Genomic DNA, 11771 nt, shown 5'->3' with positions numbered 1-11771 from the left:
AAAAAAAAAAAGGGCAGAAGACCTAAATAGACATTTCTCCAAAGAAGACATGCAGATAGCCAACAGGCACATGAAAAGATTCTCAATATCGCTAATTATCAGAGAAATGCAAATCAAAACTACAATGAGGTATCACCTCACACCAGTCAGAATGGCCATCATTAAAAAGTCCACAAACGATAAATACTGGAGAGGGTGTGGAGAAAAGGGAACCCTCCTACACTGTTGGTGGGAATGTAAATTGGTGCAGCCACTATGGAGAACAGTATGGAGGTTCCTTAAAAAACTAAATATAGAGTTGTCATAGGATCCAGCAATCCCACTCCTGGACATATACCCGGAGAAAACTCTAACTCAAAAAGACACATGCACCCCAATGTTGATAGCAGCACTATTTACAACAGCCAAGACTTGGAAGCAACCTAAATGTCCACAGACAGATGAATGGATAAAGAAGATGTGGTGTGTGTGTGTGTGTACACACACACACACACACACACACACACACACACACACGCACGCAAAGACTACTACTCAGCCATAAAAAAGAATGAAATAATGCCATTTGCAGCAACATGGATGGACCTAGAGATTATCGTATTAAGTGAAGTCAGACAGAGAAAGAAAAATAAGTATCATATGATATCACTTATATGTGGAGTCTAAAATTTGATACAAATGAAGTTATTTATAAAATAGAAACAGACTCACAGACATAGAAAACAAACCTATGCTTACCAAAGGGGAACGTGGTGGGAGGGATAAATTAGGAGTTTGGGATTAGCAGATATAAACTACTATATATAAAATAAATAAACAACAAGTTCCTACTGTATAGCACAAGGAACTATATACAATATCTTGTAATAACCTATAATGAAAAAGAATATATATATGTATAACTGAATCACTTTGCTGTACACCAGAAACTAACACAACATTGTATAAATCAACTATATTTCAATTTAAAAAAAAGAAATACAGCCACAGGAATGTTAAAAAGTACCATTAATTAACGGTACTTAGACACTATACAATTATTTTTAATGTCTTCCGTCTAATATTTATGCATCTGAAACATCCCCAGACAGAAAGCTGTGTGCATTTCTGGGATGGTATCCTATGAAGCAGAATTCTGTGAGGCAGCAGTGGTTTTCTTCCTACTTCCCACAATACGCTTTTTATAAAAGTACAAAAATGACAGTTCTCACACAGGCTATTCAAATAAAAACTTATATGCCTATTCTAACTAATATTTTATTGGAAGCAATTTGCATTTACTTCACTTTTTAAGAAGTTATTTTCCCTACTAATAGGAAGTTTCAGAAAATACTTAATTCTGAGCTGCTAGAACTACTGGTCAGACCCGATACAGAATAACCTATAAATCTAAAATACCCTCAGAGCATGCCCATCTTAGAGGTTACTCCACCTAATTAGTACTAGGTACCTGGGGCAATGGAGATGGGCTGTGCATGGGGTGTATACAGCCCTAAACCTAAGGTAGCAAGGAAAAACTGGATGGCAATGGCCAAGCAAAATGACCATTTTCCCTCCTAAAAACATGACTCCTCTGGAACTGACACTAAGAAAGTGATGACATCTGGACATTTTGGAAATAAAATCGAATTTTAGAATTTTGCCAGGTTTTCTTCACATTAAGAGTTAATTAGGAACATGATTCCATTTGTTCGACATTGTGGGAAAGGCAAAAGTACAGGGACAAAGTGGTTGCCAGAGGTTGCGGGTGGAGGGAGAGGCTGACTCTAAAGGAACGGGAGGGAAATCTGGGGGGTGATCAAACTATTCCGTACCTTGATTGTGGTGGTGGTGGTTTCATGATTACAAGCACTCGTCAAAACTCAAAGAAGTGTACACTTAAAGAGGGGTGAATTTTACTGTTATGCCTCGATAAACATGACCTTTGAAAAAAGAATCAATTCAGAGAGCAGAATGATTTCGAGGCAACAGTAAAGACAAGCTCTTGTAGCACTGCTGGCTTAACAGCATTATAATGCTCATGTAGTACTTTAAAACAAATTAGAAAAACACAAACAAACAAAACAACAACATGGCAAGCAGTGTGACAGAGAACCTTAGTTCTTCCTAAGAAATGAGGCACAGACTTCCCTGGTGGCACAGTGGTTGAGAATCCGCCTGCCACTGCAGCGGACACGTGTTTGAGCCCTGGTCCGGGAAGATCCCACATGCCGTGGAGCAACTAAGCCTGCAAGCCACAACTACTGAGCCTGCGTGCCACAACTACTGAAGCCCGTGCACCCTAGAGCCCGCATGCTGCAACTACTGAGCCCACGCACCTAGAGCCTGTGCTCCACAAGAGAAACCACTGCATGAGAAGCCCGTGCACCACAACAAAGAGTAGCCCCCGCTTGCCGCAACTAAAGAAAAGCCCGCATGCAGCAACGAAGACCCAACGCAGCCAAAAATAAAATTTAAATAAATAAATAAGAAATGAGGCACAAGTGACACAATCATTTTTGGAAATCTGATTTTTGAAAATTCTGTTAGATACATAAAGTAATAATTTTTTATTGTGTTAATGTATCACTTTAAATTAAAGGACTTTATCTTATTCCAGTTATCAACCTAGCTTTGGAAAAGGTGCAAGAGCTACATGCTTCCGCCAGAAATGGCTTTTTTAAAAAGGCCTTTGCTCCATGAGGCCAAGCTACAATTACTGGCTCACAGAGACTACCCTAGTATGGCTGGGAACACCTCAACACAGGCAGCACCAACCAAAACACTCCCATCTTTCTATCAATGTCAAGAACTGGTGTCCCAAGTCTACCCCGGCCCAAAGTATAAGGGAAACATTTTCACATACAGCTTCCTCAGGCAACCCATCCCCTGACACTTTATTTGATATGCTTCCTCAGGTGGCCTAGATTTCTAGCAAAACACTGTCTCTCTCATTTAACGTACTGACGTATTTCACTCACAGATGTTTCATTTGAGGCTTCTAAGAACTGGGTAGGAAGAGGTTATTAACCCTATTTACACAAAGAAACATGCTCAATAGAGGGTTTAAGTGATTTGGCAGAGCTGGGACTGGCTAAGGCCCCATGACTCCAGCTCCAAATGGGCTTCCCGCTTTGCCTGTGCCTATCTAGTTAAATGGTCTAAACAGATTTTTTTCCTCACATATATTCCACGTTAAGTCCAAAGAGTCATTAGGATTTGGATTTCTTCCCTCCCACCCAAATTAATAACCAGTTTTATTTACTTACATATGTTCAGCATTTTCCCAAAAAAAGTATTTAAGGGTTATCAGTTTTCTTTGACTTAATATTTTAATATTTTCTAATAGCATACACCATGAACTCACAATAACACGCACACACACAATGGATTTGTTAAAGTCATCTGCCTTTCAATACAGAGACTACTGTGATCAAGTAGAATGCATGAAAATTATATTCCCAGATCGCTGGTCTTGCATTTAAGGTGATTAAATATTTCTTGAAGTGTGTTCTGAGGAACACTATTACTATAAAATATGTCTTCAATCCCAAGTGAGTTCTGTGATAAATTTTAAGAAACTCTTGTCCTAAATCTTTCTCTTGCCAAGTCACAGTACACGTAAGATCAGAAGACCGAGAAATCATGACAGTAAATAAACCCACTCAACTCTAAGTTGCATGAAGATAAGGGTCATGTCTATTTTGTTCATCTCTGCATAGCCAAAAATCTAGTACACACAGTGTCTAACACAAAAATAGGCACCCCCCCCACAATTTTTTTTTTAACAAATCAATGATTTGTTTAATGTAACATTTCCCATGGAGCCTTTTCCATTTTCTTTTCATTTGATGGATCACCATATTGATCTAACTCATTCCCTCCTGACACAGTTACCAAAACGTAGTCAAAAAGGCCTAAAATTCTGATCACACGTCTTTGGTTAGTGCAGATTACTGCCATTAAGCTGGCAAAGTCAATCATGAAAATCCTTAGTAGGGATTACAAAATAAACTCTCATTCTGGGGGCCTAATTCTTAGCCTTAAAACCATGTAATTCCATGACCCCAAACAGTTGTAGCCTGTCCACAGAATAGGCTCTATTAAAACTTGGGAGCAAGTCCAGAGTAGGGACTGAAACTCCATTTTACACCTTTCCTGGAGCTTTGTAGGCTCAGGCACTGTTGTAGCCAACTGCCAAGAAACAGCATCAAGGGAGCTAGTCACCACAAAAGGGCCTTTGTAAACTGCTGCAAATTAAACCAATCAACCCACTCTGAAGAAACTATAACTATCCCACTTTTCTGCTTCAAAGCATTTCTTCTTGCCTCTCACCCATAACTCACATTTGTATTCTTAAAGTCACTTGTTTAGCTCTTTCTTCCAAGAAGGAGGGAAATTTTCATCAGCAAATGAGAATAAGCCCCCAAAATACCATAAAATATCATTGATTTGTGGATAAAGCATGTCATTCGTTGACATTTGTGAGAAGTGTCCAAGTAATACTAACCAAAGAGGTTTTACTTCAAGTCAGCTGGAAGTGAGTGAATTAAATGTCATCCAAACATTTAGTATTGTTAAATAGTGCCAAGAAGAGGGCTTCACCCTGACAAATGCCAGTTAACACATCTCTGTTTAAAGCACTGTTGGTTGCTTAACACCAACAAACTCACAAATCAGGGCTCTCCCCCGCCACCCCCGACAAGAGTCAAAAGGCTGAGAAAATGGAAATGAGGGTCAACTTATCAAGTGGTTTCTCTTCATGGACCTACTCATCTCTCAACACATTTATCCATGTGAAATCAAGTCAAAAGATCAAGGATGAACTTAAACTGGAGTTAAACGTCAAAGAAAAGCAGGAATTCCCTGGCAATCCAGTGGTTAGGACTCCACACTCTCATTGTCGAGGCCCAGGTTCAATCCATGGTCAGGGAACTAAGATCCCACCAAAAAAAAAAAAAAAAAAAAGTCAAAGAAAAGCAAAACTACAACCAGAAGTGGAATAAACAGTATAGTCCTTGCCTGTCTTGCTTGGTGATAGTGGGATTTACCGACTCCCTCAGATTTATATATTCCTTTTAGCACCAGCCAGTAAAGGCATTTTCTTCCCCACACTTTCCACTTCCTAGTTATCACCCTAGTTATCACTCCTTGTCTCAACCCTTACCCTCCCTCCTACCCTAATTCTAAATATGGGACTCAAAACAATAGGACTGACCTGTCAGGTTTTAAGGACCACTCATGGAGAGCACTCTGGTCTCCCTATGGGAGGGAGCTATATAACTTACTGCTAACTGCAAAGACAGTTTGAAACACCTCAAAGCAGATTTCATTAACTTGTTGAGAGAAAAGTTTTCCTGCTAAGTAGAAAAGACAATTGTTCTGTCTAGACTATACTGAGTGCTAAAGTAAACCAAAGAAAAGGCATAAACCCTTTTCCTCCACCTTTTCCTTACTTGAAAATCCACTCAAGTCAAACAACTTAATTGTATCAAATGCATAAATCTAAGCATTTGTGCAACAGAAAGATTTCACTAAGAGGAAAGTCTCTGGGCAATAATATGCTTCACTGGCTACAATATAGCTACTATGGCTGAAAAACCTTTCTGAAAATTAAATACCAATGTTTATACTGCCTGAAATTCCAACAATGAAAGGGCTCTCTTTGACAATTTATATTTTTTTTAATAACTTGGTCTTTTATGTAGAAGTTATAGTACCAACATTATTTCTGAAGAAAATAACTTTCGCTTAAATGTGAAGATCTTCACTTCTTTGTGCATTTAACTGTGTGCCACTTGGCAACACCATTTTCATAAATAAACTGCACAAGCCAACAGTGGCAAGAGCCCAACCATGTACATGCTGAAGTGAACCAGTTCCCCACAGGTTTCATTTTCTTTCTCCCTTTTTTTTATATGCACTGTATATAAATAGAGCAGAGACTCCTTCATGCTCATTAAATTATAGCATGTATTTTTCTTCAGTGGAAAAATACTGTGCAAATGAAAGATGCAGCAGACACAAAGGAAAAGCTCTCTTTTACCTTATTCATTAAGTAGGTTTTGTTGGTTATTAGGGATGAGTAATATAAACCATCATTGCTTGGTTCACCATTCTAGGGACTCCAAACATACCTCAATTATAACAGAGGGACACATGCAGAAATAGGAATATTTTTTAAACCAACCAATTTTGGCATCTTTGCACAGCTGCTCAAGACAGTAACAAATCAGATCACTTAACATAAGATAAATTAAGAAGCCCTCGAGGAATCAGCATTTGAACTATACAAGAGCAAGAGTGATTATTTTAGAGCTGTTTGAATAGATAAAAGCAATTACATATCCAAGTCAAGATACTAAGTCATTTAATCCCCAAACTAAGACAAAGAAAGCATCCACAGCAAAACTTTCTATTTCAAGAGAGTAGCAAAAAGTCAATTCAGTAAGCCTCCAAGCACTACAATACCTGGTTCAGAGAAAGTGTCACTGATGTCATCATCTTTGTCATCTTCATAATCCTCTTCCTCTTCTTCTTCTTCCTCGTTTTCAGAAAGTTCGTGCTCGCTGCCAAATCCTTCATCATGGTCCTCATCGTCAACATCTTCCTCGTCCTCCTCCTCCTCTTCAGGACTGCATTTGGTTGGTTGTTCACCCAAGTTGTCAGAGACAAAAAGGGAATAATTGTGCTCTTCTTTTTTCTGGGATGAATCTGAGACCGATGTGCTGGCAGAAAGGCTGCTACTCTCTCCTGCTGCAATAGACACAGGCCCCTCCTGGGGCAGGGGACTGAGTAATAGTTCCTGGGTTTCTTTAAAAGGCAAAGCTGGAGTGGCATGGCCCTGCAGAGGCTCCGTCCCTTTTTTCTCTGGTCTTTTGGCTACGGCACCACAGTAGCAGGTGTTCTCCTTTGCTGCATCTGCATGAACCTGGCTCAATAGAGGCCGGCTCTGCTGCACTGGGTTGATCTTTACCTTTGCCTTTTTCACATAGTCTTTACATTCAACATGAAAGTTCACTTTTTCATTATGATACATGTTGGTCTTCACCATGATTTGTGTGCTTGAAGTGGGTTTACTTGCTTTTTGGACACAGTCTGACAAAGGGACCTCAGCCTGAAGAGTCTTAGAAGAACACACAGGAGCAGCTGCTCTGCTTGCGATCTTTTTACCAGGGAATGATGAGGGCAAGGGATTTTGTTTGACACTGAAAAGTGAATCAGGGTAATAAAGGGAATCAGAAACAGACTGAGAGTCCTCGCTATTAAGCTGGGCCAAAGTTGGGGTTTTACTTATGACCTCTTCATCTTGGTAAGGGCTAGAAAAGTCATCGAGACCCAAGTAATCCACTTCTTTTGTTCCCCAGATGTCACAGCTGGTTAGTTTGGTGTACTTCGTTAAGTCTTCACAGTATGTATCCCACTGTTCCCAGTTTGAGGTTAAAGTACCCTCGTTATCCAGGACATCTGTGAAAGACTCCAGATTTTCAATGTCTTTGCAGTCCTCCAAAGAAAGGAAGTTGTCTCTAGGATTTTGCTGGTAGTTCATCTCTCTATCCTGAGAATGGTTTAAAAAAAAAAAAAAAATCACATACCGTAATTGAGGAAAGAATTATTTACCTCCATCCTCACTTTCATGTATCAAATTGATAAATCAGTACTCAACCTCTGGTCTGCTTTTACGATAAACACTACTTACATGACACTCTACCATTCCATTTAATATCATCTCCTCGGGCAAGGAAAAAATAAATAGGGAAAATATGTCCCCTGAGAAACTTAGGTATGGTTCAGGGCTCTTGAACTTCACTGTAAACACTCTTCCCGAAAAAAAGTTTACATTTCCTGATCTTTAACTTAGAAGGATTTTGGGACCTTCTCAGAAACAAGCTTCAGTTATAAAGCAAACAACAAAGGCCTTACCTTCATCACAGAATATGTCTTCTTAAGTGAGAATTTAAACATAGAGGTGAAGAGCAATCCAAAGAGAGGTGCAACTCAGCCACAGAAAGATAAGATCTTTGGTAAGAACTCGTAACAACTCTTGGGCATGGGAAAGTACTTTAACTCCTCATGAGTAGAGAGATGATTTTTTAAATGTCAGTAAGACTATGCAGCCATTAAAAGGAATGCAGTTAAGCTCTAATGTACTAGGATGGAAGGCCACTTACCACGTTTTTATGTTAAAAAGAGTTAAGTTACAGAATACTGTATCAATGATATGTCATCCAATTTAAAATATTCATATATTTATATATGCATAGAAAAACTCTGTTAGTGGTAATTATCTCTGAGGAGAAGGTTTGGTGGGTGGAGGCTCAGGAAGAAAATGAGGAAATTTTCAGTTTTCCAGTTTGTTTTTGTTCTGTTTTGATTTCTCCATTTGTTTGTGGGGTTTTGGGTTTTTTTTTTTTTTTTTTTTTGGTTGCATGTATGTCTCCGTGTGTTTTAACAGCTTTATTGAAATATAGTTTATATGTTTTGGTTTTTTTTTTTTTTTTTTTTTTGGTTGCATGTATGTCTCCGTGTGTTTTAACAGCTTTATTGAAATATAGTTTATATGCCACAAAATTCACCTCTATTAAGCATACAACTCAATAATTTTTAGCAAATTAACAGATTTGTGTTTTCCAGTTTTTATATACCTCCGTGTTTCTGAAGTTGCATGTAATTTAAATTATTCTTAAAGTCTTTTTCTTAAGAATCTTAAGTGTCTATTTACCTCGAGAATAAATAATTAGTATATTCAGATGTTGCTTGGAATTGCTACCTTTGTCTCACATTCTCTGTCATCTGCCTTGCTCAATGTTATCATTCCTAAATATCCCAGCTGAAAAGTCCTTTAGCAGTTAGGCATATTAAAAAGACGGCTTCTACCTTCATCATCAAAAACTAGAGTTAAGGATATTTAGATAACCTTTCCTCTTACTATTTTCAATGGGTTCAAACACCCTTCTAAAATACCAGACTGATAGTGACAAGAAAAAAATTTGGCCTGATCACATCATTTTTTCTTTTTAGACATTTATAAATAAAAAAATGATACAACACCTTTACCTCAAATCGATTAAAGCAGAATCCAAGAAAATGTTACTTACCAGTTCATACATGAAATCTGGATCTGAACTGTTTGCTAAGAGATCTGTGCTCGTCAGAGTCTGTTCTGAAAAGGTGTGGCTTCGAAAGGCATCCCCAAAAGGCGGATCCATTCCGCTTACACTAGGCTACAACAGAGTGATTTTAATTTTGGAAAGTTAATGACTGCTTCGAGACCAGTTTATTACACACAAGCCCCACCCTCACACCTACTAAATAATTATCTTTAAAACAATTTTGTATTTTTTCCTGCTTTTTAATTTTAGTACATTTAAAATATCTAACTAACATTAAACTATGGACTTATATTAGGAAAATAACTAAGATGCATCAAACACTGGAAAAGGAATAGACTGGAAATTGTTAATTATACCTAACTTCTAAAAACTAAAGCTTATTTAGCCACCAGAGTCAGCATGTAGTACCTAATGAGTACTTTTATTTATTAGCTATGTAACATTTCTTCAAATCCATCTCTAACAACACTCGCTGTTCTAACTCCAGAAAGTGGAGAATCCCCTGCCATTTCTTCGGGTCTGCAGAAATAGCAAGACAGTCTCTATACTCCTAAATGAGTTCAATGTCTTATTTCTCAAAACAAGTGTAAGACCATTTGGGCATCTCTAGTCCAACTAATGCCTCCAGGAACGTGATGGAGACAGGAGCAGACAAATATCAAAAAATCTGCTGAGTGAGGCCGGTAACTGGGGCATGAACTCAGTAGCCTTAATCATGATCCCTGAGAAGGATACAATTTCTATGATAAAAAAGAAAGGGAGAAAAAAAAGGCTCGGCACCCAGAGTTGATGCTCTTTCTTTTCTCTTTATCCCCCCTTTATCATTTCAAGGTCTAAACAAATCACTTCAGAGTGAAGTTCGGGCTAAGACTACTAACGTGGCCCAAACAAGTCAAAGTCCTCACTTTGAAATCTAACTTGGATAAAGGAAGAAGATGGGAAAGAATACAAATTCCCTGTTTGCCTTTTTGTTCTTCTCTTGCAAGTTTCTGTCAAAACTTTTAAAATTATATTAGTCTACTTGCTTATATTTCTCTATTCATATACCTTCTACCTACCACAGACTGACCCCTTTCCACACACCCTTTCACAATGTTTTCCTTCATGGGTACTTCCCATCCCATTCTTTTCTTTCTCTAATTTTCCGCAAGCTTGCCAGGTTGCAAGCTCAAAGTAAGTGTTTTATAGACCTAAATTCAAGTATTCAATAAATAGCGAATGAAACCTTGAATGGGAAAGAACTCAAAATGGGTATCTGCAGTCCACTTGGTATAGTGCTTGGGGTGGAGCGAGGCCACTGGTCTTTTTACTATCAGCTAGCAAACCCCCTTTTGCCTCCGCTGCCTGCCTCCAAATCACTGGACCATCTCGACAAGTTGCTGACTTCCCGTGCTCGAGGCACAGTTCTGCCTGGCCCCACATAAAGCGACCTCAGAGTCCCTGCCCTCTCATTATTTCTAGGTTTCTCCCCAGCATAAAAAGAGGAGGGATAGGACTTCCCTGGTGGCGCAGTGGATGGGAGTCTGCCTGCCAATTCGGAGGACGCGGGTTCGATCTCTGGTCCGGGAGGATCCCACGTGCCGCGGAGCGGCTGGGCCCATGCGTCGCAGCTGCTGAGCCTGCGCTCTGGACCCCGTGCTCCGCGGCAGAAGGGGCCGCCGCAGTGGGAGGCCTGCGCACCACGGCTAAGAGTGGCCCCCCTCGCCGCGGCTGGAGAGGGCCCGCATGCAGCAGTGGAGACCCAACGCAGCCAAAAAAAAAAAAAGTGGGGGAGGGATAAGACCTAACCACTGGAGGGGGAAGGGAAGAAGTTTGGATATGCCGAATAGGGACTAACAGGATTTCATTTATTGTTTCAGTGATTGCCTCAAACCAGAACTGAGCAATTCAAAGTAGTTACCATGATATAAATAGTCATCCTTAGACATGTTTTGTGGGAGGTATAGGTATATATGTATATGTATATGTGTGTGTGTGTGTGTGTGTGTGTGTGTGTGTGTCTATGTGTGTGTGAAAGAGAGAAAGGTTGAAGTCCCTCACCATTTCCTCCTAACTGAATTCAATGGGCATGAAGGGAAAGGAACAATTGGGAAACTATAAGAAGATAGAGGGGATGGAAATGGGCTTTCTGTGGCAGATTAATTTTCAGGGGAGTTGGTTTAGACCCTGTAAAAGCCAGCACCTCTGCTACCTTCTAACCAACTTTTCCTTCACATTGTTCCCTGTGTCAACCTCATTAAATTTCAAAGCTATAGCAAAGGAAGGACATGTATTCAAAACCAGTTCAGATCAGAAGCAAAATGTCTTTAAAAGATAGTATAGCAAGTTGTGTTAAGATTCAGAGAACTTACTGAACCAACTGCAGTGGGAAAATATAAAACTTTGCGCCTACTCTGTATGATTTACCTGAGGCATTTCCAAGCCCAGATCCTGTGAGTCCGTTCCCAAACTTCTTTTTTTTCTCGTTTGTAAATTCCTTTCCAGCTTTACTTTTAATTTCAAGATCAAAGATGATTTTCACAATAAACAGCAGGTTTCCCAGGATGCCTTCAATTCAACTGCTTGTATCACTGTTGTTTTTTTAATAATTCTGTGCGAATCTGTCAACAACACAAAGTAACTTCACTGAAAGCCACTAGAAACAAGTTGACCTTTCAAAAATAACATTAACAAAGAACA

At 39.3% G+C, this 11771-nt stretch overlaps 1 protein-coding gene across 1 annotated transcript in view; it reads right to left on the bottom strand.

The window, feature by feature from the left end:
• Positions 1-11507, bottom strand: part of CREBRF (CREB3 regulatory factor) — a 30987-nt gene extending 19480 nt beyond the window's left edge. The window contains exons 1-3 of the mRNA XM_007465542.1: positions 11499-11507; positions 9078-9203; positions 6451-7537 (exon numbers count right to left, since the gene is read on the bottom strand). Coding sequence (XP_007465604.1) covers positions 6451-7537; positions 9078-9203; positions 11499-11507 — 1222 coding nt within the window. The remainder of the gene's footprint in view (positions 1-6450; positions 7538-9077; positions 9204-11498) is intronic.
• Positions 11508-11771: the final 264 nt, after the last annotated feature.

The sequence above is a fragment of the Lipotes vexillifer genome, unplaced genomic scaffold, assembly GCF_000442215.2.
Source record: "Lipotes vexillifer unplaced genomic scaffold, Lipotes_vexillifer_v1.1 scaffold621, whole genome shotgun sequence".
NCBI lineage: Eukaryota > Metazoa > Chordata > Mammalia > Artiodactyla > Lipotidae > Lipotes > Lipotes vexillifer.
Note: the sequence above shows the minus strand (reverse complement) of the source record. Positions and strands in the feature narration are given on the sequence as shown.